The sequence below is a fragment of the Neodiprion virginianus genome, chromosome 5 (assembly GCF_021901495.1).
Source record: "Neodiprion virginianus isolate iyNeoVirg1 chromosome 5, iyNeoVirg1.1, whole genome shotgun sequence".
In the NCBI taxonomy this organism is placed as follows: domain Eukaryota; kingdom Metazoa; phylum Arthropoda; class Insecta; order Hymenoptera; family Diprionidae; genus Neodiprion; species Neodiprion virginianus.
The window spans coordinates 6,017,855-6,043,850 of NC_060881.1; the positions used below are offsets into that span (position 1 = coordinate 6,017,855).

Genomic DNA, 25,996 nt, shown 5'->3' on the forward strand with positions numbered 1-25,996 from the left:
GACATATCTGAAACTCGTAGTTTTTAAATTTATATAAGACTTATCACAAATTGTTCCACCTGTACTATGTCGTCTAAATAAAGAAAATTGTGCGCGTGAGTCATTCTTGATGTTTTGAACGATAAGCTTGTTAAAACGATGTGAAAAATGTTTGACAGAGGTGTAAAACATACTGTCAACATTCCAAGGATGAGAAGTATGACACCATACTTAATAAAACAAAAACGTGTTGTAACAAATCATAATATTCGCTTGTCAGTAATACTTATGCTACAGCAGGTATACGTATACAAGGCTGTCATGATGAATTATTTACTCACGAGCATCAATATACATCTTAATAATCATGCCAGTTTTTACTAAGATGCCTGTCAAATGCAGGTACGACGTACGTGCATTCTCATCCAACGTAAGCTCACCAGCCAAATGAGTAATACGACAGTATACCTATACATACTCGTATATGTATACATTCTCGTTGACGAGACAATATTTTTACAAACAGAAGCGGAAAGAATAATATTGCACTTGGATAATATTTTACGCCACTTGACAGAGTATGAAAAAAAAACATGGCCGTTATCGTGCAACAGGGTTTGGGTACGAATGAAAATGTAATTCCCGAACGACGCAGAAAATTTAGATGCCCGATGTTTACGAGATGAATTATTGTTGAAGGGCAAAAATTATATCTGATTCGTATTACGGCTGAACGAATTTCATTCGTTCGCGTGTGAATGAAATCGATTAATAATGCAAGGGGCAGAAATAAGATGCTACCTATCCTTTAAACGGAATGCCGCAATTGTACGTTGTTCTTTAATGTGGACCCCAGCCGATGGCTGAAATTATTTCTACACTCGGTAAAAGTAAAATGCCGAAGTGCAATACATATTTGTGATTTCAGACAGTACAATATTTGTTTTTCAATAATTCATGGCATATAATTGACTAAGCTCGGAAAAATATACGTTAGTTACGAAGCCAACGGTCTTGTTTAATGAACAAGCATTTTGAATCATTGGATAACTGCTATAAAGTACAATTGATGTGAATATTTTCGTGTTTTTTAACTTTCCGTTCTTCTTTTCTCGAGGAAGAAAAATAAAAGGGGAAATTATTATAATCACCCCGTGAATGAAAAGTTGAATTTTCATTAGATCTCATCATTTTAAGGTCTAGAAAATCTATAGATTGTATATGTGTGTAACGAATTTTTGTTCGACGACATATCGATGGGAAACGAGCGGATTTAAATGATCTTGGTTTCAATCGACATAGCCCTTCTTAGCCTGCAACTGCCAAAATTTGAAACCGCTTTAGTCCAGCTGCTTGCAAGTTACTTGAATAACAATATCAAAAAAGAAGTAATAAAGATGATGCCTCGAGGACGGAACCACGAATTTTTATGACTTCGGCCTGAATCAACGCCGATTTTCGTGACGTTAACTTAGAACTGACTGAATTTTGGAATTGATCGGTAGTGTATTGTTTCAGTGATTTTAATGAGGAAATAAATATAATAAACAAACTTTTATCTCTTAAAGTCTTATGGGCTCAAAACATATCCCGGCCATAAATTTTTAAGTTGGCCTGATCAAAATCAGCCAAATTGACCAATTTATCTTTACTGATATACAATTGATATATGCGTAATGTTTAGCGATTGGCTGTAGTGAATTCTTCCTTCCAATCTTGATGATTTTCAATGTGATTCATTTAGAATATTGACAAATGAAATCCAAAATACGACTGTTTTGGATATTTTTTTTTCACCAATCTACGTCAAAATCAACGAGGAGTTGTAAATGACAAACTTTTGCAATTACAGATTTTTCAATCCGATTGTCTTGATGCTGATGTAGATTTAAAAGATAAAAACGTTATTTCGACAGAAAAATTTCGATCTACACAGTTCGAAACTCGTTTGATGAAGCTCTTGGAAAAAAATACGCGGGGCATTGTGAATATAAACAATATGCCTCGCTCTCGTAATTTTTAAATTTATCAAACAAATACGACAAATTATTTCACTTGTTTTACATCATTTGAGCAAAGAATATCGCGTGCATGTCATTCAAGGTGTTTTCAATAATAAGCTTGTGTCAAAGGTATGAACAAGCTGTCAATATTCCACAGACAAGGAGTGGTTGTTGAACGTATTTTAATACAAAACAAAATGCAGAAAAGAAAAAAAATCGTAATAAACAATGATCTTACTGGTAATACTTTTTTCCACAGCAAGTACATAAGACTGACGTAATAAGATATTCAGCATCAGTATACGTTCTAAAAAACGACCAAAATGGAGCGTTTCGCCGCAGTACTCTGTTTCTGCTTCGCGGCTCAAGGATCTTTCGCACAGATATGCGGTGAGTTTTGCTTACATCAAATAAAACGAAAGATTGAACATAATTCATATTCACGGCTGATCAGTATTTAACAAATTTTATTCTAGCCATTTGAATTGCAGAACCCGTTGACGTACTCGACACGACTGTTTTAGCAAGAACGTTCGCAAAAGGCGCACTAAGCCTTCCTGTACCAACTTTGGAAGCAGATGATCACTTGGCCGGTATATTTCAGATTAATTATGCAGAAGCAGCCGGGGCCTACGGCCGGTCTTTAGTATTGAATGTTTACGAACAGGTATCGTATACTTGCATCTGTCGAATGTGTAAAATTTTATTCGTCGGTTGACAACGGCACGCGAGCGGGTCAGAATTTTGCATGTCGAATTTTAAGTTCTCAAGCTTTCGACGAAAAGCAAATCATAAGCAATTTGTTTTTCCTTGCTGTAGGTTTCCTCTTCGTAAATCGATGTTCGATAACTATGAGCTATCGCTGGTTCTGATTGAAGCATGACGTTCTTCGTAAATCAAAATTCGTTACCGCTTATCACACGGGTCAAATATATTACACATACATTTTTTATCGCAAAAATAGCGCTATACTCGTGCGTATGTCAAAGTGTGTCACATGTTAATTGTGATCAAATAAACACGGTTCACTCCCAAAGTGAACAACATTCCGATTATCTTTCCATGCCCACAGGCGAAAATTCAGGGTAAGGTTCTAATAGACGTTATTAACGAGCTCGCTAACGAATGGCAATGGTCGATTCAAATGATGGGCACGAATCAGGGTGTCGAGGGAGTCTGTAAAATCGAAGACGTCATGAATCGGATTGCGATGCAGTTTCAAGAATTCTTATCATTGTCACCTGGACCTGGAATTCCCGTGCAACCGGTAAGCGATAGAAGATGAATCTGAATAACGATTCTTTCGTTAGTAATTCGTTAGAATCAATTAATACGCGAGGAATGGATGTTGGGATAATTTATGTCTACAACTCGTAACTAAAATGAGGCGTAACGACAACATCGTCCTCAAGTTTCCGTCGGTGTACGAAAAGCTAACTTTTTACGTTCGCAGATCACAGAACAATTCTGCGAAAGATTTAACGAGCAATTTAGGATTACGTAAATGAATCCCGTTGCAGCCGCTGCCGCCCTTGCCGATGCCAAATCTACAGCTGAATCCTGTAGTGCGTCCATTGTCGCCCCATAGCCTGTTCGTGAACTACAACGCCACGTTGAACGAGATTTCCTCGAACATTTACGCGTATACGGGTTCGATATTTTTGGCAGGGTGGAATTCTGTATGGTCCTATTATGATATATACGGATTGGAAGTTCGCAACGAGGTAACTTGACCAGAATTGGCACATACGAGTTTTGGACGTCAGGCGTAAGTCGCACTCTTACTGAAAGTTTGTACAACGTTTCTGATCTTCATGTTTTCAGATCCTGAATGACAAGGTATTAGAGGTTTACAGACGAGTCGCATTGCAAATCAATATGGAATGCGATTTCATTAAGGATAAAGTCAACCCGGCCCTTTGGGAATCTTACAAGCTTGCTGCTGATCGCATAGAGGCGGAATGGAACGCTTACCAAGTCTACAAAAGTCAAGTAGCATGCGTAGCAGTCCTGTGAAGTACGTTGAAGGATAAACTTGGTTCTGTCTGCGTTGATAAGAACATTGTTAAACACTATCAGCATATGACTAAGGAAAAGTTAGTTTCCGGAACGGACTTGTCACTACAACTGTTTGCCAATAGTCCTTTCTTGTCAAAATACACGAGTAGAACCATGAACAATCATCAATTCACCCTTGAATTTCTCCCCCAACTTCCAATTCCTCGATTTCTGTACTCGAAATCGGCTTAATATAACAATACCTGTCAAAAACTTATTGATTCTTAGACTCGATCGTTAGTAAACGTGGTGCCTCGTACATTTGCCATCGCAAAAAAATTGGATAAAGTATCGCAAAATCGCTTAGGAAGCGCATATTGGCACTGATAAAAAAGTTTTCGATTATTTTCAGAAGCCAGTATGTGAGAGGATGGACTTCTTGTAAACAGGATTTCCGACGAACCGCATCGTTTTTTTTTTGCCGTTTTTTCAATCTCTCTCGACCCCAGTAACAGAAAATAATGGTAATTCTGAGAAAAAAGCTACCTATTTCCGCAATTCTGTGAGAAATGTTGTGATTTTATTGGAGTACGACAAAATAATAGAGGACAATTGATTAAATTATTTTATTATCAACAAAAGTATCTGACACCCTGCAGTACTGTGCGATAGTGCCTTACGCAAAAAGCGATGAGCTTTTCGGCTAACAACGGCCCTTTTTTTGGTCTATTCCGTTTTCATGGTAAGCGGTGGCTGTATGTTTTGTTACGTTTTCAAAGTAAATACAGTTGACAAGTTTATTTAGTTACGAAAATACATTTCATTCAGACGATACTGAATAAATAAAGGTACTCCGGTTGAAAAAATAAGTCAACTCACGTACAATTTGTGCGAAACGAAATAGGAATGTGAAATTTCCTCAGAAGTCATTCGGACTATATTGAACTAACGGCATGACGTTACGGAGTTGTTTTCCTTTCATGAACAATAACAATATCCACTACCGTTGACCAATGATACCTCAAAACCACGATGAAATGTTACACCAATAGTTTACGAAAATCTCGTAGCCTGCTCCAAACATAAGATCAGATAATTATAATTATAATTAAATATAATTGAATAGTCAACGATTAAAAACACAAACTTCCGATCCAACCGTCCTCACCACGGACAAATATTTGAGAAAACGAAGCGAATATTGTCGAATAAATTTGGCATCTTTAGTTCATAACTTGTTTTATGAAGTTTTTGATGAGAACATGCAAAGCCTTTTTATTTAATAAGCGACACATCTCATTCTCGTAGTTTTTAAATTTACGTAAGGCTTATCATAAATTGTTTCAATACTTCGAGATCGTATGAGCAAAGAATATTGTACGCGTGTGTCATTCTCGATGTTTCGAACAATATGCTTGTTCAAACAATGTGAAAAATGTTGGAGAAAATATATACTTCTTAGGTGTTAGATAAAAAGCTGTCAATATTCCGAAGACAAAGAGTGTGGAGTCATTTTTAATAAAACAAAGAAAGCATTATGACAAAACAATTACCGCGGTAACGCTTGTGCTATGGCAGATATACTTAGGTATAGTTAAGGCTGACATGATTAAGTCAGCCTCAGCATCAGTATACATTTTCAAAAACGACCAAAACGGAGCGTTTTGCCGTATTACTGTTTTTCTACTTTGCGACTCAAAGATCTTTCGCACCAATACGTGGTGAGATCTGCTTATATCAAAGAGAAAAAAAATTGGCGTTAATTCATATTCGCAACTGATCAGGTTTATCCTGCCAAACTATTTATGTTAACGTTAAACGATTTTCATTCTATTTCAATTGCAAAACCCGTCAACTTAGTTGACGTGAATCTGCAAGTGCCAAGTTTTGTACATGTTATAGTCGACTAAAAATCAAGCGACATGTATTTTTTTTTATCTGCCATTAAACACTTTAAGGGGGGTGAGACTACCATCCAAAGTAAGGGATTTCAAGTGGAAATTTGGCAGTGTTCTTCCTTTCCAGTTGAATTGGTTAAGAAATATTATGTTCTTGTGGGTGAAACTGCCAAATCACTCCTTGACATGCCTTACTTTGGGTGGTGGTTTCACCCCCTTAAAGTGTTTAGCGCCAGATAAAAAAAAAATACGTGTTGCTTAGTTTTTAGTCTACTATAACATATTACAAAACAAATCAAATCAGAGCGATCGAACTGGGATACGTTTAGTCTGCGATTCATGGTTTTATAATTGATGCATTCCATTGCATTTTTCCGCGCATAATGTTATTTTTTTTGCAGTCACGAGATTCAATGACGTGCCTTCGTAATATACCTACACTTGAAAGTAAACTTGATTATCACGAAAAAGCTGAGAACAGTTTTTTTCTGTTTGCGTGCGTGGCTAGTCTCGTCATTTGTTCCTTCGGATATCTTAGAATATTACCAATTCAAGTGGTCATCTTGTAAAAGGAAATACATACCTTGCAGATATTGGGGAAAACAGAACTTGAGCTGGGACTGACGATCCAGTTAACTACTGACTCGTCAAGTTCGTCACAACTAGCAGCACTGTTTTTGCCATAGGATTTGGAGTGGCCTGTCGTTCTGCAATGTTATTTTTCGGCACGCTTAGATCACAGTTTGACAATGAGATAAGTTAACCATGACTCACAAATTTCCTAGCTTACTTTTTACAGAGTTAAAACTTGCATCAAATCGCTACCACGTTTCACATTCTGGACTGACATTCTTAGACCGCAACTTTTCATCATTCACACTACCTGCAATGATGGGTAATTTTGCAACATTAGGCTTTGAGGTGGCAACAAATTGACTAAAATTTATTACAAACACTTACGATAAACATAATTCTGATTTGTATAAAAATAGGTAGGTGTAGGTACTTCGTATTGTAAATATTGGAATTCGTATTCACCGCCGCGTTATTGCCGATCAGACTTATCTTCGATTCATTTTATTCACTGGTGAACTTGGGCGCACGTTTTTCAACAAACGCCGTCATTCCTTCTTTTTGATCAGCCTGCAAAAGATAATTCACATATTTGTACATCATAAAATCGTTATCTCTAAACTGCTAGAGACTTTATGAATTTCTATTCACAAAGAGTGTCTGCTATTTGATCTAGTCACAGTGATAAGGATTTTAAAATACCGTAGCGAACGTTCCGTAGAAGAGCTTTTTCTCAAGCTGAAGTCCTTGCCGCAGCGTGGTTTCATATGCTGAAAAATATTATTTCATAAATCCCAAGTAAATCACTATGTTTAGATAAAATATCTCGATACTAGGGAAAACTTGGAACGTGACGACATTTTGATAGAATATGAATCATGAGATTTCTAATCATCTACGGTTACACCCGTAGAATACACAGATTTATTTTCGGAACAACTTCAAAAATGATGCATGTCGAGCCACCAATTGTTACTACCACTTTGAAACGACTTCACTATCCAAACGAGCGTATCAATCAACCGATGATATAATTACCAGCGTTGACAGATTCCTTTGCCATTGATACGATCAACGGAGAATGAGTGGATATTTTCTCTCCAAGCTTGATGGCCTCAGCCAATAGCTGCTCTGGAGGGAAAATTTTGCTGACCAGACCTGTGCACGTAAGAAAAATCGACACAAGTATTAGTCAGGACCTTATAAATGAGACAAACTAATGAATCAAATCTTTTGCATTACTTTTCCTAAAATAGGAAGATCAAAATTTGAGTAACAAACTTATAGATCAACCAACCGGCTTTCTCGGCCTCCTGAGCAGAGATCTGATTTCCGGTAAGTACCATTTCCATCGCTTTGCTCTTTCCTATTACCCTGATCAACCTCTGGGTACCACCTGCTCCTGGAATAGTACCAATAACAATTTCTGGTTGACCAAAGCGAGCTTTTTCCCCTGCATAAATGATGTCACACAACATGGCCAATTCGCAGCCACCACCGAGCTGTAAAGTAAATTTTTTATGCGATATTTTGCAGCATTCTCAATTTACCAGATCAAAATAAAATTTTTACAGAAGAATTTAAGCGGAGCATTGCAGTTTTCTGTAGCTCGAAATTCGAAATTCAGATTTAGGTGATGCTATAAAAAATGGAAATATTGCGGCTCACGATTTTAGTCGTATCTAAACCATAAATTTATTTTCTCTTTCTACCTAGAGAGAGAGAAACTGGTGGCGGGTATGCATTTTGTCAAGAAAAAATCATGGAATACGTAATTTTTTGAATGAAAATCAAGTTTTTCTAGCCCAAATCTCATTCCCCTGCTATGTCACCAACGAAAAATCCAAATAACGTAATGTAGTTACGAGAATAAAATAACATTTTCTCTTATTTTTATTCGTGAAATTTATGCTGCTTATCGATTCTTGTCAATGATTGTGATATTGTTCGTATTTTTGGTGCTGTTTTTTTTCTTTCAATGTAAAAACCGACAGTGAGTTTCTTCACCACGTTTAATATATCAGTCCCCTGTCTTTAAATAAATTTAAGAAAACCTGATATCTCCAAATCGGAGGATCAAATGCTGCCATCTCACAATAGTTTTTCAAGTGGTGATGCCAGTCAATATTTTAGTCCTCTGATAAGCATTACTTTTCCAATTTTCATAATATTTTCATGTTTATTCAATAGTATGTAATTACCACTACAGTCCAAACTGAATTTAAGGTGATATAATTTAAGAGTAATTTAGTTGCAAATTATTCACAATTTTTGCGAAAGTCTCGGTCCTTTGTAACAGATTATTGCAAGGGGCTGAGAATCTCACCGGGAGACTCACAATGCTGTACAACAAATCCATTTTCCGCAACTTGCTGACATATACGTTGTGAAAATTTTACTTCACAGTTATTATTATGAATAAGAAATTATAATGAAACACATTAAGTTGGTTAAGAAACGTATGCAAGAAAGACTGTTCAAGTCAACACACGTTAGATATCGGTTATAATGTGACAATAATTGTTTCGTTTTGAAAAAAATACAAACATCTTTGTTTTTTAATAAGAAATTTAAGAATTCTTTGATGTTCTGTTGTTTACTCCAATAAAATATTTGAAATATACTCCTGTACATTTTCTCCAGAAGCCGTTAATAAACATGCAAATATTTCTTAATTTATCCTAGCCCTATCTGTGGCAATGATAACTAATTATCGTTTGCCATGAGAAGAACTAATTGCGTTTACTCAAATGAAAAAAAAAAATTAAAATAGGTGGATACTTTCTCTAAAGAATAATTCCACTTTCTGCAGAATCACAAATTTACTAAATTCAACGACTATGATAAGAATATAACATTGTACATCATTTAATTACTTACTGCGTAGCCGTTAACTGCGGCAATAATTGGCTTAGAAGCCTTTGAAATGTCTTCCCACCCTGCAAGCATCTTTGATTTTACAGTTTGAGCATATGAGCGATCCTTCATTTCCTTGATATCAGCGCCTGCGAATTATTGGGCAAAAAATCAAAATACACATTTTGAAATAAGCTCTCCCAGCTGTAATCACATTCGAAATTAACTTCAAATTTGAAGATACTGACCTGCAGCGAAAGCCTTCTCGCTTCCCGTTATTACCACTGCACCAATACTGTCGTCGTTGTCAAACTTGGTTACGGCATCACCCAACTCATCTACAAGCTTGTCGCACAATGCATTTAAAGCTTTAGGACGGTTTAGAGTAATGACTGCAACGTTCTGCTTCTCTCCAACCTTTTCAGTTTTGATGAATTCATAGCTGGATGTTTGACCTGTAAACATACAAGTTAAAATTTAGAATTGAAGTCTCGAGTTTTGGTATTTGTATATATCATGTAAAGTGGAATAATTATAAGCAGTGATCCGGTAGAAAGGAATATATTTCCCTACATTTGATAACTTGCTTAATTGCAGGACCTGATTTCTCAATAGCATGTAATGATTCAATGTTGCAATGCGTCGTATTAAAAATTAATTTCATTTAGTAGATGTTGAAATGGTGAAACTTGATGAAAGGATGAGTATTTTCTCAATGAAAGATGAATTTTTCTCAAAGAAAGGTTTGACGTTTAGATGGTATATTTTACAAATTTAGTAAATTTAAAAAAAAATCGCACGCGATATATACATAAGTCCATCCTAATTATTGAACAAAAAAAAAATGTCCTCTGTCTGTGTAATAAACGTAGCTGAAAGAAAGACCCACACGTCGAGAATTACCATTGGTATCGACTTCAACGTCGGCGGTAAAGCGAGGAATATTTTCAAGTGGAACTTGAATGTCAAGTTCGGAGGTGTCCAGATCTTCGTGTTCAGTTTTCGGAGGATTGCCCCTATTTCTGTTAGACGATCGCATTGCCAGAACACTTCTCGTAGATCTGGTTTGCTTCAAAGTTAAAGGTTTGGGGCTCGACTTCCTCGAGTATTGGTGATCGAATTGCCTCTCATTGTCAATAGGAACCTGAGGTTCGATCATGTCATCCTTCACGTCCTCCTTCACGTTATCGAGCCTAGAATGCGCCGCGGATTGTTCACTAAGAACGGGTGAAACGGTCCGCGACTCGTCGTGATAATTGTGATCTAGATTAACGGCGTTTTGACCGTGATTGACGACCTCCCTTTCCCTCCCCAGTTCCATTTTCCTTTCGACGCGGTTCTCCTCGCCGCCCATAACGAAGCCCTCGATCTCGTTTCCGTTTGGCAGATTAATCCTGATCTTATACTGCACCATCCTGCCGACATCGAGCTTCGACTCATCGCTCACGAATCCAGAATTTTTGCCCGCAACGAGAATTCCAGAAGTACCCGATTCGTCCTTTTCTACCGGCTCTTTAGCCGCGCTAATGGAACTCGCGGTGACGTTCGAGTTCGCCGCGCGATCCAGGAGGTATTCCGTCAAGTCGTAATCATCATCGACGCGCTGTTCGTCGATGATTTTATCCGCGACATTCTGCCGCCGCTTATTGTTAACCGGATTTATTTTGCTGTCGAACGCAGCTGGACCGTTCGCTTTCCAATGCGCGCTCTTCAGGTGGAGAAACATCGGTAGCAACAGCTTCTTCCCTTGGATCATATACGTGCAGTGTTTACACTTCCAAATGCTGCTACCCAGGGTAGTACCCCCTATGTGGTTGTCTCTTACAAAGCTCTTCATGACGCGATCGCGCATGCGCGAGCCCATGTTAGACGAGAGCCGCTGGACCGTAGGCAGAGACTCGATGTTGTCGACCATCATCCCCTTCTCCAACTGGTGTATCTGCTCGAGGTGCCGAATGAGCGAGGACGTTGTGTGCTTCTTGTTCTGTATCTCGTGTTGGCAAACTCTACATTTGGCCAGTGAACCGAGGCGGTCGAAATAGTGCCATACGTACGATCTGTACGGCTTGTTGACTCTCCGTCGAGTCTTTGCCTTGATCAGCTTGTTTTTACTCGCCCGTTCGCGGCCAGCGGCAGTGGTCGATGCAGGCTGGCTCATGGCTACTTTTTCGCGCGAGCTTTGACCGCCGGGTGGTCCGTAAAACGTTCGATAATTTAATCGACTACTCAATTCGAAGAATCTACGCCTACTTTTATATACGCCCCAGGAGAATAATTCCAGAGGGATAATCGCCCGGCGATACAACCGAACTGCGTTACAGCCTTCCAAGTTTCAACTGACTAATCGAACACTCGAGTTCCGCGGAGCTCAACACCTCCGACAACGAACGAGCGCCATTACGCGTGCTCGTTACACGTCCGTTTGCTCGGCGACGCCGCAGCTCTACTACGATCGCAGCCTTCAACCAGGAGCTCGAAAGGTCGCGCGGCGATCGCTCGATAAAGTCGCACTCTGCACGCACCGACGCTGCAGCGGCTGCAGCCAAATTTTCGACTGCGCGCGGCGACCCGAGCTCGCTAACAATAAAAGCAATTAGTTTAAACGATCGCAATGTCTCTCATAAACTCGCTCCCTCGTCGGCTAACTGCAAGGGCATGAATCTTTCAACCAGCTTTTGATTACACCCGTGTATTATAGTTAATGTTTTGTCATCTTTTCACAGAGTTCATTACACCTCGTAAGCGAGCTTCGAGTAGATTCAGAGGTTCAGGGCCGGTTGTAATGTGATTGGTCAATTCTAATCAGAATCGTTGTTTCCGACTAATCTTTCGAGTTGGTTGAAGCTATGATTGGAAACTTCGGTCAATGTTAGAAATAATGTGACTTGTACACTTGAAAATCAATAGATAATACAGAATCAGATGTATTTTTACAACTCCATAAGGATTTCTACTGTGGCTTTGTCAAATTTTATACTACATTGTAAATCACGCAGTCTTACCACATTGGGTATCTTAATTGACCTGACAGGGCATAATATTGAAATTAACAAGGTGACATACGTATTGCATACACATGAACAAGAATAAGACGAGTCATGATTGGAATATGGCTTCCATAATATTGCTTTATTCGTTTAGAGTGAATTCCGAACTTTGAAAGAACTTTTAAATGCCGGGTAGAAACCTGCATAAGACAGATTAAGCAATATTCAGTGTAACTGCTACTTGCAGCACTATTTCTACGATTGTAAAGATTTTATAACTACGACGAATCAATTGATTAAATCGCGTAATGTGCAGATCATATGCACACAGCCTGATGCTTATTGTTAGTTTGAACGTCTTCAGAATAAGAAATTAGTTAGCAATTACTACATATCTTAAAGTTTGGACCAGTAAGAAATGCCTGACAATGATTAGTGGTTTAATCTTTTTTTTTTCGACAGCGTGAGTGAAAATCTTATGAATTATTATCGTTCCACGTCCCCACAAATAATCAACTCACTTCACAGCATTCAATTATAGGTCTATAACTGTAAGGGTTAGGAATGTTATCAAATGTCTGACAATCGACGATTTAGTTACTCACATGAATAAAACTTGGTTGATGTAAGCTGGGGTAAATTTCTAACAACTTGTGGCAATCGCCGGCCGAACAGAAGTCGTGTTACAGCTGAGGTGGTAGCCATTTTCCAGTGTATCAGTCAGTCGCTAGCGCACGGGCATGCAAAGAGCGAATGAGCTGATACCGAGCCGGCTCAGAGTTCTGATTGTATTCGAATTACCGTTACGTAAAGAGCTATCACGGCTCTTACGAAACTCTATACTGACTGATAAGAACGCACCAATTGCGATACTCGGCTATTATACTCGATACTATCGCAAAACTGACAAACTACAAACCATTGTTACTGTTGTTGACGAACTTTATTGCGTTCTTGTAATCTTATTTAAATCAGATGCGATACACTCATTCAAGGCCTTATGTCATCCGTCGGTAAAACAGTTATAAACTTTCAATTTGTCCGATAAATCATAGATGTCAGTGAAGCCGGAATGATTGAATTCCTGCTTTGAACGTTAAAATTCGTTTTGAGTTGTGAAAAGATGATCGTGAGTAACAATTAGGTTACCGATTTCGTTGATGAATTTATGTACTAAATTCAAAAACAACCGGTGAACTAAAGCTCACGTTCAGTCATGGCAGAAGTTAGCAACGCTCAAATAATTGTAAGCACCTCAATATACTTATTGGCCCATGCGGACTTACACCGGGTTTTGTTCACGGAACAATCCTGATATATATTGCTATTTTGTCAAATATATTACTTACAGGCCATACCAGACGACGTTTGCAGAAGAGCAGGCCTGGCTGCGACCTGGATCGGCCAAAATAAAATCGGAGTTCACGCGTACAAGCATATTAATGCACACTCGAAAGGTGAGGTTACGTTTTTTAGCGGGTACCGCACAGAAACTGTTTTCTGCAACATCGATGACTCAGATGTATACGGTTTATTTTTTGTCTATAGTGAAAATGCTGATTAATATTTCCATCGGCTCGTTTGCAGATGTTCCAAGCAGTCTTGCACCCTGTGAGGTTAAAGTTCATTGCTTACGACAAGAAGTGATTTTGTTCGAGCCGGCGCTTCGCAAACTAGTCAATGAGAGCAATGGAGTGTTTCTTGCGATACAGAAGATTAAAAATTCCACTGAAGACCTTAGACCTGAGCTTTTGAAGTACAGCAAACACTACAGGTCCATATTAAGAGCCTGTGTAGAAAATCTGCAAGATGTTGTTGAAAAGTCAACGCCAGACAAAAAACCGACTTTTGAAAATTACTTGACTATTTTTTACAATGTCGAGTGTGTTTGGCACCTGACAGAGATCCTTTATGTTAATGTCGTCCCAGGTATTGCTAATTGCGCAGTCAAAATTAATTCAAACTTTTTTTATTTTCCAATTAATATTTATGACATAACTACATACATGCCCTAATTTCTTTGTAGGAGATGTGATACTTCCACAGCTGTTGGAGTGGGTGAGATTTCACTTTCCATCTAGAGAATTAATGGCCTCTAAAATACTTGCAAAGAAAAGTCTTGCAGCCGATTTGGATAATGTACAGTACTGGGAAGCAGCGATAGGATGCGCTTTGCACGGTAAACTAGATACCGTTCGTTCATTGTTAGCTATGCACAGCAAGGCAGATAATCCTGCTTTTGGCACTGCTGAAAATGCTATAAGGACAATGCCTGTTTACAATGTATATGGGGGATATTCTGTAAACGAATTTAACATGAGATGGAAGCATTGGCAATTTGACCTCTCTTCGCAAATTGAAAGCAAAACATTTTCTACAGACCGAAATTTAGAGTTACTGATGAGGGTGAGATTTCAATTTGTCTCTGGCTGGAAGCACAGATAAGAACATTAGTTTTTATTTTTGTGTTTTTTTTATCAACAGCTTATCGTTGGCGAAGAACTTGTTCTTTGGGAGTTTTCAAAATACACGGAAGCATGGTATGAGTTATTGGCTGCACGTTTATTTTACTCTGCGCCCTGTAGCAAACAGCCAGAACTTGCTAGACATGCAAATCATATTGCAGAAAAGTGGCGTGCAGGCAGGTATTTGGATCATGTAATCTTAGCTCTAATGGAAAGTGATTTGCATCAAGTAATCAAGGAAATTCAGCATATGAGCGACAATGGATGGTTTGCAGCACATCTGATCAACTTGTTGTACAACTGTGGAAGGCTAGACATCATAGACAAGCATCAAATAAAGTAAGTTTGACTTGATTTCTTATGGGATTACATTTATTTTCCAGGATACTTGTATTTGGTGATTTTCATACAAGGTATGTGAAATCCAATGGTAAAATAAAATTTACGTTTTTTCAGTGTTACCTCACAGCTTCATGAATCATTGATATTAGATTATGCCAGTACTTTGATGGGTCATCATTCACTGTGGCAGTGTGGCGCTAGCTACTTTGAACACTGTCCTGCTCAAGGATTAACTAGATTGCAGGCGTTGTTAGAGTCCATTCCACTGGGTAGTGAAGCACGAGTGAATAAAATTATCGAGATTGCTCGTCAAAAGCATATGACCAATGTTGGTACGTATAAAGAAAATAAACTCGCAATTTTCGCTTTATTTCAGACCTCAACAAATTGAATAATCTTTCATGATATGATTTTAGTAACCAGCGTTTCCAAAATACAAGGAATGAAGTGTATTAGACAAGGACGTCTAGGAAATGCACTTGCCTGGGCATTAAAGGCACAAGATGGTGCGTTTGCTACTTTTATAGCGGACCAATTTCTAAAAAACTATGCCAAACACGGAGAACTCGAGTGTCAAGACCTTCTAGAGAATTTAGGAAGCTGTATGTTGATCAGCGACAGACTTACGTTTCTTGGTTTGTATAGTACTGTACAACAGTTGATTGTCTATCAAAGTTTTCTAAAACTACATCGAAAGCCAAATATCAAAATTTCGTCCTGTTTCAGGAAAGTATTGTGAATTTCATCAAACGTATGGACTAGGTGAATTTAAAGATGCTGCTGCCTTACTGGTCTCGTTACTGGTCTCTAATTTAACTCCGAAATAGTAAGTGACTCCACTTGACCAATTTCTAATCCCCCTAACGGAAAAGTGTTTCTGTAATTAATAAATTTGCAAATCGTTTCAGCTTCTGGTCGATTCTTCTAACGGATGCGATTCCGCTTCTGGAAGCAGAGGATGCTGTACTCTCATCTAAGGATACTTTCGAACTACTACAAACTGTTGAAGAACACGGCAACGATCCGAAATTTCAAGACAAAATCGACCTTTTCCGACTAGCAGCGGCAAGAAACTTGGCACGAGCGTTGAATATAGAAGGCTGCTTAGGGTATCATTGATATATATTCGTAACGACAAATCGAAAATGAAACCTGACAACTGATGTCGAAAACTCGGTTCTAAATAAATTTTATGATTAAATTCGGTCTGAGTAGTCAGATATTCATTTATTGAAAGCAGATATTTGACTCTTTAAACAAAGGTCAAAGGAAAACAATATCGGATATTTGCCGTCTATACAGCTGAGAGCTCAATCACTGCCATTTTTGAGATAAGCCTCAATAAATGCACGTGCGAAATAGGTACTCTCCCTGGATGTTCCAGTATTTTAGCTCATTTGTAAGATATAGTTTTGTAACATTATTTCATCGAATTTTAATTAAAGAAATGTTAAAAATGATACCATTCCCTGTCTGTATATCCTCATGCACCGTTATATTGTGTGGATGTGTATTCAGTAGCTTGGCTGAGGTCAACCGCATCATAATTAATCCAAAATTAATGTAAATTCACACAAAGCAACTAGTACGTGAAGCTGTACTATACAAGGTTATTTTGGTTAGATGTACGAAGTAACCGTATGAATCTCTGAAGTTTGCTCTTACGTAAAAAACACGTTTAACTCAAACGAAAGTTTTCTGCAACTATATTCAGCGAAGTATTAATTACTTACTTTAATAAGGAATGCGATAATCAACAACCGCGGCATAGCGCGAATTTGAATTATTTAATACGTAATCTATACCAAATATATGGTTTCATTTTTCCGGCGCGAGGTGGCCGATCGGGAAAGTGACATCATTGGTTAAAAAACTGCAATGTGGCGCCATCGTGGCTCCGTGAACGAAGACTTTTTAAGTAGTTGCACGACATGCTGCAAATTTGTGTAATCACCTGATGTGTACCTAGCAACAAACTTCATGTGCAGTGACAGCCTCCAATCCGACAACATGAAATAATTCTGCCAACTTTCTGTTAATTTTCGATAATTCTTGTGAGTGTTTACTTTTTCGTTATAGAGAAGCTTATGTATTACAAAATTTTAACAACATATAATAATGACAGGTGAACACTTGTTTATTTTTACACCGTTTTGTATTTCATGAATAGGTGATCATTGGCAGCCCTACAATATGTTTATTTATAGAAATAGGCATAGATATGAATATGTGAAATAATGTTGATGTAAGTTTAGACAGCTCACAAAAATTAATAACTTTGATTACTGGTTTGCAACATGTTATATCAGTGATGGTAGTAGTCTCATTCAATAATAAAAATTTTACAATGACCACAATACCTGATGTACATATTTTCGATATCAATTTATTTCCTAGTATTCTCGATTAACAAATTCCGTAAGTAGTATTTTAATGTGTTTGGAGACCAACGAGTGGAACAAACTCTGCCATAAAAATGCAGGTATAAAAACTACATGATGTAACTTTTCATTGACGTTTCAAATATTCATTCCACAAGATATCACCTTTCTTATCGGTCACGTATTGTACTGTAGGAAGTGGTGTAATGACATCACACACAATGCTAACTATACTTGAAAGAAATGTTTACATCATAACACGATACTCGTAAAGAATTCGAATAATAATAAAAACAATCAACCATATCAAATTGACCACTTATATAAGTAAAAAATAATTTTCACCGACATTTTTGTGTTTCATTACAGACATAATAATTGAAATTTCAAATTAAATTGAAAAGTATATCTGACGCAAACTCCAGTGGGGATGACAACTTACAGAGCTCTTTCATCATTTAGCGATTCCTGTTAAGATAGTAATGAGTGTGCCCTCAATGGTTTTTTACCGAAGGCTCTTTGGATTTAAATATTGGAAAATATTTGGCATAGGCGTTCGCATACCAGGAAATTCTACTGCTGTTGGGAATTGAAGAAGTGTTTAATCAAAGAAAAACGTGTTTCACAATAAATTAAGAATAATAAAAATTAATAAGCACCAAACTCGTCAGAGTTACTGACATCCAATATGACGTCTGCAACATCGACTACTTCAACAATGCCCATACTGGCAAAGGAAATTTTTCCTACTTCTGCAATGGACTATGCTAGCATCAGGGGAAAGGTATTTTACCTTGTATAAAGAAAATGTTCAAATTCAAGATATCTTGATGTCGTACAGAGTTAATTTTGCTCAAACTTGCAGGATGTCCTTGTTAGTCCAACAGAGGATCAGTACGAATTGCTACTGAGACGACTAAGAGAAAGAATTCAGGATGGCGGAAGTGAGACAATATTTGACATCGGTGTTGGGGAAGGTGCGTCTTAGAAAATTTCTGTTTACTGCTTCCTTTACTTTCATAGAGGTCTTCATAAATACTCTCAGGCCATTTTTAAAAAGAAAATATGGTTGTCGGTAGTAAGAATACTAGAAACATTGTTAGTGTGCCCCGAAAAACATCTCTTCTTTCTCTGAAGTATATACTGTTTTTCCGAGTAGATGGTTCTGAGAATGGTCTGAAAGAGGATGAGTACGATGCATCTGTAGCCACTCTGCAGTCTCTGGCAGCAACTTTGGAAGCAGACTGTGTTCTGCTGAGGCAACGAAAAGTGGATCTGGGACTCATAGGACAATATTTGGTCAGAAGACGCTTAGACCAACAAGATTTTCTTGAAATAAGGTATAAAAACAGTTGCCTCACTTCTCCTCATTTAAAATCATTCTTATGTAATGCCAACAGAGTTCCTGTCATTTTGCAGTAAATCAAACTTACTTCTCTGTCGATTTCTAAATGCTGAAAGTACTAAGAATATGTAGTACACAGCAATAGAATGATATTATACAGTTAATAAAATGATAAGCAGGTCAATGTATCATTAGAAATTTCAAAGTAAAATAAACAGGGATGACAAATGATTAAAATTACAGAGTTGCTGTTGTTGGCAACGTAGATGCTGGAAAGTCAACCCTATTGGGTGTCCTAACTCATGGCGAGCTCGATAATGGACGAGGGTTGGCTAGGCAGAAGTTGTTTCGTCACAAGCACGAAGCTGAAACTGGAAGGACAAGTTCTGTCGGAAATGACATTCTTGGTTTTGATAGCATTGGTACGTAAACTTCAACTTTATACTTATTCGACTGAGCATTGATTTTCAAATGTGTGTGTAGGAAATGTCGTGAACAAACCAGAACATGGTTCCCTAGACTGGGTCAAGATCTGCGAAAAGTCTTCCAAAGTCATCACGTTTATTGACCTCGCTGGACACGAGCGTTATCTTAAAACTACAGTTTTTGGCATGACTGGGCATGCACCTGACTTTGGTGAGTAAACTATCGATTACAAAAATACCTACATTCAAATACATACATAGTAATATCGAAATGAAATCAAATATTGGTATTAGTCGGTTAGACAACACCGAATTGAAATTATACAGCATTAATAGATTTAGTTCAACATTGTTATATTATTCTAAAATTTTATTATGTCCATTTTGAAAAGGTATGCTGATGGTTGGTGCCAACGCAGGCATCGTTGGCATGACTAAGGAGCACTTAGGTCTGGCTCTAGCATTATCTGTCCCAGTATTTGTAGTGGTGACAAAAATTGACATGTGCCCACCGAATGTACTGCAGGAAAATTTACGACTACTAGTTCGTATCCTAAAATCACCAGGATGCAGAAAAGTTCCAGTTATGGTAAAGTGCCAGGATGACGTAGTCATCAGTGCTACTAATTTCGTGTCCGAAAGGTATTGGCAAAGTTACTGCATGTCACCTAAGAGTTTTGAAAAACAAAATTTGTAAAATCTGCCAGGAACGCAAATGTTGTTTTGTTTTATTATCCAAACAGGCTGTGCCCCATTTTTCAAGTGTCAAATGTAAACGGTGAGAATCTTCACCTTCTCAAAATGTTTCTCAATTTGTTAACTGCTCGAATGACCAGTCATGACGACGAGCCAGCGGAGTTTCAAATAGATGACACATATTCTGTTCCCGTGAGTATAACGGACTTCAAATATACTCAACATAATAAAACACTCACATATAACGAGTCAAATTCCAACTGTACAAACATTGATAACTTTGTTGTTTTCAGGGTGTTGGAACAGTCGTTTCAGGAACGACTCTCAAAGGCGTAATTAAGCTAAATGATACTCTGTTGTTGGGACCAGATCCATTGGGATACTTCATACCAATCGCTGTAAAAAGTATTCATAGAAAGAGAATGCCGGTCCGTGAAGTACGTGGAGGTCAAACAGCAAGTTTTGCCTTGAAAAAAATCAAAAGATCCCAAATTCGTAAGGGAATGGTAATGGTTTCACCTCTACTGAATCCCCAAGCTTGTTGGGAATTCGAGGGTGAAATTTTGGTACTACATCACCCTACTACTATCAGCTCAAGATATCAGGCTATGGGTATGTTGTATCGTAAATAATCTACTCTTGACATTACCACAAGACCTTAGTTCGTATACAGTGAAACTTGTCTTAACGGACACCTCTTTATAACAGACAAGTTAGAAATCCCTCACAGAAATGCATACTTTTATTGGAAAATATACCTTCTAATAACGGATGCAGACACTACCTGGAATGCATTTTTCCATGAAAAGACTTCTGAGTGGCGGACACTTTATTTTCAGTTTGTTCATTGTTTTCCGAACTCTTGGTTGTTGATGTGCCGTCGCGCACGCTGAAGCTTGCTACATGTTTACCTTTAACGAAATCGTTCTTTCATAAGTTAACAAACTATATGTTTTATTATAAAAAAAATGTTTTTTTCGATTGTTACAGCGTATGTATTCTGAATACTTACATTCATCTATTCATTTATGTACCTTGGTCCGTTGAAATATTACATGCTTATACAGGTTTATACATATTTGTGTAATAAAAAATGAACCATTTTCTGAATAACATACACTTTTTAATAGCGGATAGTATTTCCGGTCCCAGTGTCCGCTATCGAGAAGTTTCACTGTAAACACTTCAGGAGATAGGTAGTAATAAATCATTGTAAGAATCTTTATTTTTTTTTGTTGCAGTGCATTGCGGCAGCATAAGACAAACAGCTTCCATTCTAACAATGTCGCAAGACTGTCTCAGAACAGGAGATAAAGCTCTGGTGCACTTTAAATTTATTAAACATCCTGAGTATATAAAACCAGGGCAACGTATGGTCTTCAGGGAAGGGCGAACAAAAGCTGTTGGCAATGTTTTACGACTCATACCCCACTCTGGACCTACTGGTTCGCAAACAATGAGGGGCAATAAGCCTAACAAAGTACAGCAGAGTCGTCAGAATGGCTCTGCAATGATGCCTCTTACACAAGTAAGCTGATAAAGCTATTTCTCAGAAAATTTACTCAAATAGATCTTACCACAATTTAGCTGGTTTTATTTCCATTCTCGACAATGAACTTTTAGATGCCAGATGTAGCAGACCAAAATTCACCCTTCGAAGTGTCTGCTGATAAGCGCGAAAATATGCCACAAAGATCGGGCTCTGGCGGCAAAAAGGGACGTGGCCGAAGAGGGGGACGAGGACGACCCCACAATGCGACAAGCGGAAATGTACAACCTTTATCTGAACAAAACCCTCCAGCCAAAGTTTAAAGAAAATTTGTGTACAAAGTATAAATAATTCCTTAGCAATATTACCATGTGATGTAATAGAGCAATGATAACAAAATTTTATTCTTTTTTATAAGTACCAGTGCTGCTTGAAATTTGAAAATTTTCTTCTGATAAATTTTGGTAAAAATTTGATAGCAGCCTAGACATTCACGATATTTTTTTTGTTTGATATCAATACAATATTAATCAATGAAACGTTTATTCACAGACTGATTTCATCATTCTTTTTCACAAAGCGTTGTGTTAATTGATTTGACTCTGATTTAACCGAGAATATAACAAAACAGTTAGGAATTGACTCAATATGACTTCTAAAATAGGACAAAAAGAAGTGAATAAAATTTATAAACTGTATCTTAATTTTCGCTCTGTTTTTTAAAGCTTGCTTTTCCTTTCCCATAGCAGCACTAGTTAGAACTTTCTTTCAAGGTCAAAGGGACTGTTACAATTTAACATTTCATATCACATACTTATATACATATAAATATGTATATAAAATCCGAATACAAAAAAGTTTGAAATATTCGAGGCACATGTAGCAAAATTTTAGTAATTATATTCCAGTTTTGTCATATTAAAGATATACATTACATATCTACTTTTTTTGAATAGACTATCTGTATGCAAAATTTTTCCAACAGATATAAAATTGCAATCCGCATTGTTTATCAAACGAAAACACAGTCTTACAACTGCGTGTTTCTCAGTTTAAAATCTAAGAATAACATACTCCGAACCTATCCAGGAAAAAGACACCCCATCTCTGTAAACCATCTATAGTGTTCCACTCGATCATTGAATCGATATATTAGTTCGTTTTGTTGTACTGAGCAGTTTCTTACATAGTTCCATTACTCCTAAAGAATAATTTTTAATTGCCGAATTTCAGAAAAGTATGTTTGTGTTTTCCAGACATGTTACGCAAACAGTTGAGGTGAGAGTAAAATCTGTATATATATTTTTTGACATTTCCAGACATTGGCTGAATTACGTCGAAAGTATATCCGTGAATAATATGTATTGATTTCACATCTCCTTTACTGCTATAGCATCATTAGATATGGGGTGAAAACAGCTGTTTTTGGTATCAATGCAGGCTTCAATTACTTTTTTCTGTTCACTGTAAGTTACTTCTTTTGCGCTTGTCCTGACTGTATAATTTAAAGATGAAACTGTGTTTCTGTATGTATATTACACATGTAAGGGCTATGAGTTTAATACTTTGTAATTCATTGTACTATTTTTCAAATGATTGAATAGGTGGTCGAGAATGCTTGTTAGACAGATGATTTTCTTTGACTGATTATGATGTTAATATTAATATTACTATATAGATAGTAGAAATTTTAGAAGATAAGATTGATCTATGGGTTGGATTTCTAATGTTGATTCTTTGTGAAAGTATTCAATATTCATATAAAGTATTAACAATAATCACGTGTGCTACATTAGGTTTCATCTGCCCAATTTGTTACAACGGATAAAACTCTAAGAATACTGTAAACGTACGTGCTATATTATGCAACTTATAATTTCGATACTTTATCGAACTAACAAGATAATTTTCAAAGAAGTTGATTTTCATGTTCAGTGAAACTGGACTGATCTTAATACTCGTAATTCTGGTGTTTTTCTTGTTGTAATATCAAATAAATGCCATATAATACAATCTGAAATTGGAAATAACTTCTCTTTTTACATCATAGTTCACTGGTGACTTATATTTCCTATATTTTGTGGCAGAATAAACCTTGCTGGATTTAAAAAAAGAATTTTTTTTCACAGCTGGTTAATTTCTGCAAGAGGCTTTAGTAAAGTTTGAGAAAAATATACAAATATGATGCAAATTCACTTTTATATGAGTAAAATTACATTGGATAATCCAAACGGATTATAAATGTTGTAATCTAGTCTAAAAACAATTAAATTTGAAACATTTTCCACAAACTACAAAGTCTGCTCACAATTGGCTGTAGATACTATCAACGCAATATAAAAAGTTAATTTAGTTGGTAAGCCAATTGATGCCAAATGATATTGAAGAATTCACAAGTATGCTTATTATTTTGTAGGTTTCTCTAAAAATTTCACTTACAAATTTGTATGTATTTTTGTGGGTACACGTTTGTCGCTGCCTCTGCCGTATATAAACGTCGGATGCATATAGGTAAAGTGTAAGAAAATTAAGAATAACAAGTGATTTATGAATAATGTAGAACAAACTAAAAGTCGAGCAGCAGGTTTGGGTATACTAGTTATAAGAAGGATACATACTCTAAGAGCACTCAGTCCTCCAAATGAAAGTAAACATAGGAAAAAGAAGGCGTTACTTTCTTCTTGATATATCATAAGGCTCAGAATTAACGTTATGAGATGAGAATACAAGGCATAGCCCAACAACCCAACTAAATCCCAGAATACCATACTTGCGCGTGCCAATTTACATAGCACAAAACCTAGACAGGGATTCACAACAATATATAGCAGCACTGAAGTTACAGGAGCCATAGTTAAATCTGTAGCCGACGGCTCTTTAATCCTATATCCGTAATGTAGAATTGCAATCAAAATTAAGACTGCTAGGAGGGGTCCTACTAGATCTATATTTTCAATTCTAAATTTCTTGTTACAAGGAGGTCCGAGGGAAGCTATAATCCGTCTTCCAATATCGTAGGGTGTAACTTTCATATAACGATTGACAAACGAAACATGGCCATCAACTTTAACGCAATATTGTTTGGAATCTGTAGGCACCAATATAACGGCTGATCCTTTGTACGCCATGGTAAACCGATGGGAAATATTAAACTATTAAATCTAATTCACAATTCAGAAAAAAAAAAACTGATTCATCGAAGGCTTTGAGATGGATAACTAATCGCAGGAGAGTAATTTGGTTACGTTAGAATATATGTTATTTAGATTGTTTCTTTTCCTGATCCTTCTTAGCGTCTGCAATTCCTTCTTTGAGATTAGATGAGAAACGCGATAATAAACTTGCCCATTGCTTGCCAAGCTCCTGTGGACTGGATGGTATACCGTGCTGGGAAGAACGTTGCATAAAATAAACAACCAGCTGAGCAGCTCGTCTTATAGGTTTTGAATCTGCTAATTTGTTAATGAGCTGTTCGTTGTTGGCCAAGTATCGCATAAGAAAACGCAGAACCATAATGAATTATAGTATGAAAGTCTAATTATTTATACTTTGGGTACGTCGAATGTGCACATATTACGATACTTGAGTAGTAGTTCTCGCTTCAACTTGAGCTGCCTGCGAAGTGTTTCTAGCTTCTGTAATTGCTCCTCTTTGCTATATTCTATCCCAGGCAATTTTTTTATCTAAAAGCAATGGGTTTCGGTTTATTAAATTACAGAGAACGAATATTTAGTCATGCTAAGCATGATTATCGTCGAGTATACACACCTGTGATCGTGCAGAGTCCAATTTTTTTTGTAAATCTAGTATTTTGTGACTCGTATCCTGAGAGTCCTTAGCTTTTTGGGTGTTGTCATGAGGATCTTTTTCCACGCTATGTGGAACAAATCAAAATTTTGTTGCATTACATAACTAGTTTGATGAGACAAATTAGCTGTACATTTAATAAGGTAAATTCTTGTTCATACGTGATCCTGTAAAACTCCAACGTCACGATCTAATGTTCGCAGAGCAAGTGAATAAAATTAGAATATCAATTTGAGAAATTGAGCAATCATGTACCTTGTGTTAATAATTTTGATACGCAATCATATGAGCTATAAATAATTTGACAAACGTGGCAGACAATGGGGAGTGCTTTCGCAACTTTCTATCTATAATAACTGGAAAAAATGGAGTACTATTTTTGGCATGTCAATTTCAAAGGGTATTGCTAGTGTTAACAAGAAAATAAATTAAACCCACATACCTTCGGATTATTTCGTAAACAAGCGGTAGAATTTCTATGTCTAGATCGTCGACTGTGAACTGACTTCGAGCAGGCGCTTCCTCTGCTATCTCAACAACTTCCATCATATTTTCACCGTAATTTTTTTCGGCATCTTCTGCTTTTTCGACACTAATTTTTTCTTCTTTCGTAGTCAGTTTAAATGAATTTATCTACACACGTTCTTTATCACGCGAACTGGTCGTTCAAAGCATTTAGCACACCACGAAGGTTTGACAAAATTTTACGGTACTGTCAGAAACAGAAGCCGGAAAAATCAAGTTTTGTAGAT

At 37.1% G+C, this 25,996-nt stretch overlaps 5 protein-coding genes across 8 annotated transcripts; 2 read left to right on the plus strand and 3 right to left on the minus strand.

Annotated features, from left to right (window-relative positions):
• The first annotated feature begins 2,235 nt into the window (after window positions 1–2,235).
• Window positions 2,236–4,159, plus strand: LOC124305330 (uncharacterized). Its single transcript, XM_046764629.1, has 5 exons — window positions 2,236–2,372; window positions 2,474–2,649; window positions 3,055–3,249; window positions 3,503–3,706; window positions 3,807–4,159. Exons 1-5 carry the CDS (start codon window positions 2,306–2,308, stop codon window positions 3,996–3,998), a joined length of 834 nt encoding a protein of 277 aa, XP_046620585.1. The 5' UTR covers window positions 2,236–2,305; the 3' UTR covers window positions 3,999–4,159.
• Window positions 4,160–6,793: 2,634 nt separating this feature from the next.
• Window positions 6,794–13,206, minus strand: LOC124305319 (probable enoyl-CoA hydratase, mitochondrial). 2 transcript variants are annotated; one of them, XM_046764607.1, is made up of 7 exons: window positions 12,900–13,206; window positions 9,556–9,762; window positions 9,332–9,456; window positions 7,749–7,953; window positions 7,490–7,609; window positions 7,154–7,221; window positions 6,794–7,021 (listed from the first exon to the last, which is right to left on the minus strand). In XM_046764607.1, exons 1-7 carry the CDS (start codon window positions 12,997–12,999, stop codon window positions 6,956–6,958), a joined length of 891 nt encoding a protein of 296 aa, XP_046620563.1. In that variant the 5' UTR covers window positions 13,000–13,206; the 3' UTR covers window positions 6,794–6,955. The 2 variants fall into 2 exon arrangements, with proteins under 2 accessions (XP_046620563.1, XP_046620561.1); XM_046764605.1 differs by lacking the exon at window positions 12,900–13,206 and adding an exon at window positions 10,211–11,703.
• A 3,798-nt stretch (window positions 13,207–17,004) lies between these two features.
• LOC124305320 (GTP-binding protein 1) lies at window positions 17,005–22,141 on the plus strand. 3 transcript variants are annotated; one of them, XM_046764609.1, is made up of 11 exons: window positions 17,005–17,226; window positions 17,852–18,266; window positions 18,348–18,459; window positions 18,642–18,822; window positions 19,071–19,249; window positions 19,311–19,463; window positions 19,645–19,894; window positions 19,996–20,140; window positions 20,242–20,560; window positions 21,190–21,476; window positions 21,572–22,141. In XM_046764609.1, exons 2-11 carry the CDS (start codon window positions 18,171–18,173, stop codon window positions 21,758–21,760), a joined length of 1,911 nt encoding a protein of 636 aa, XP_046620565.1. In that variant the 5' UTR covers window positions 17,005–17,226; window positions 17,852–18,170; the 3' UTR covers window positions 21,761–22,141. The 3 variants fall into 3 exon arrangements, with proteins under 3 accessions (XP_046620565.1, XP_046620564.1, XP_046620566.1); XM_046764608.1 differs by having other exon boundaries at window positions 17,006–17,155; XM_046764610.1 differs by lacking the exon at window positions 17,005–17,226 and adding an exon at window positions 17,271–17,583.
• Window positions 22,142–22,395: 254 nt separating this feature from the next.
• On the minus strand, window positions 22,396–24,707 carry LOC124305336 (protein YIPF3-like). Its single transcript, XM_046764640.1, has one exon. It carries the CDS (start codon window positions 24,563–24,565, stop codon window positions 23,873–23,875), a length of 693 nt encoding a protein of 230 aa, XP_046620596.1. The 5' UTR covers window positions 24,566–24,707; the 3' UTR covers window positions 22,396–23,872.
• A 125-nt stretch (window positions 24,708–24,832) lies between these two features.
• LOC124305339 (mediator of RNA polymerase II transcription subunit 9) lies at window positions 24,833–25,984 on the minus strand. The gene is made up of 3 exons (XM_046764643.1): window positions 25,687–25,984; window positions 25,206–25,311; window positions 24,833–25,120 (listed from the first exon to the last, which is right to left on the minus strand). Exons 1-3 carry the CDS (start codon window positions 25,791–25,793, stop codon window positions 24,980–24,982), a joined length of 354 nt encoding a protein of 117 aa, XP_046620599.1. The 5' UTR covers window positions 25,794–25,984; the 3' UTR covers window positions 24,833–24,979.
• Between the last annotated feature and the right edge of the window lie 12 nt (window positions 25,985–25,996).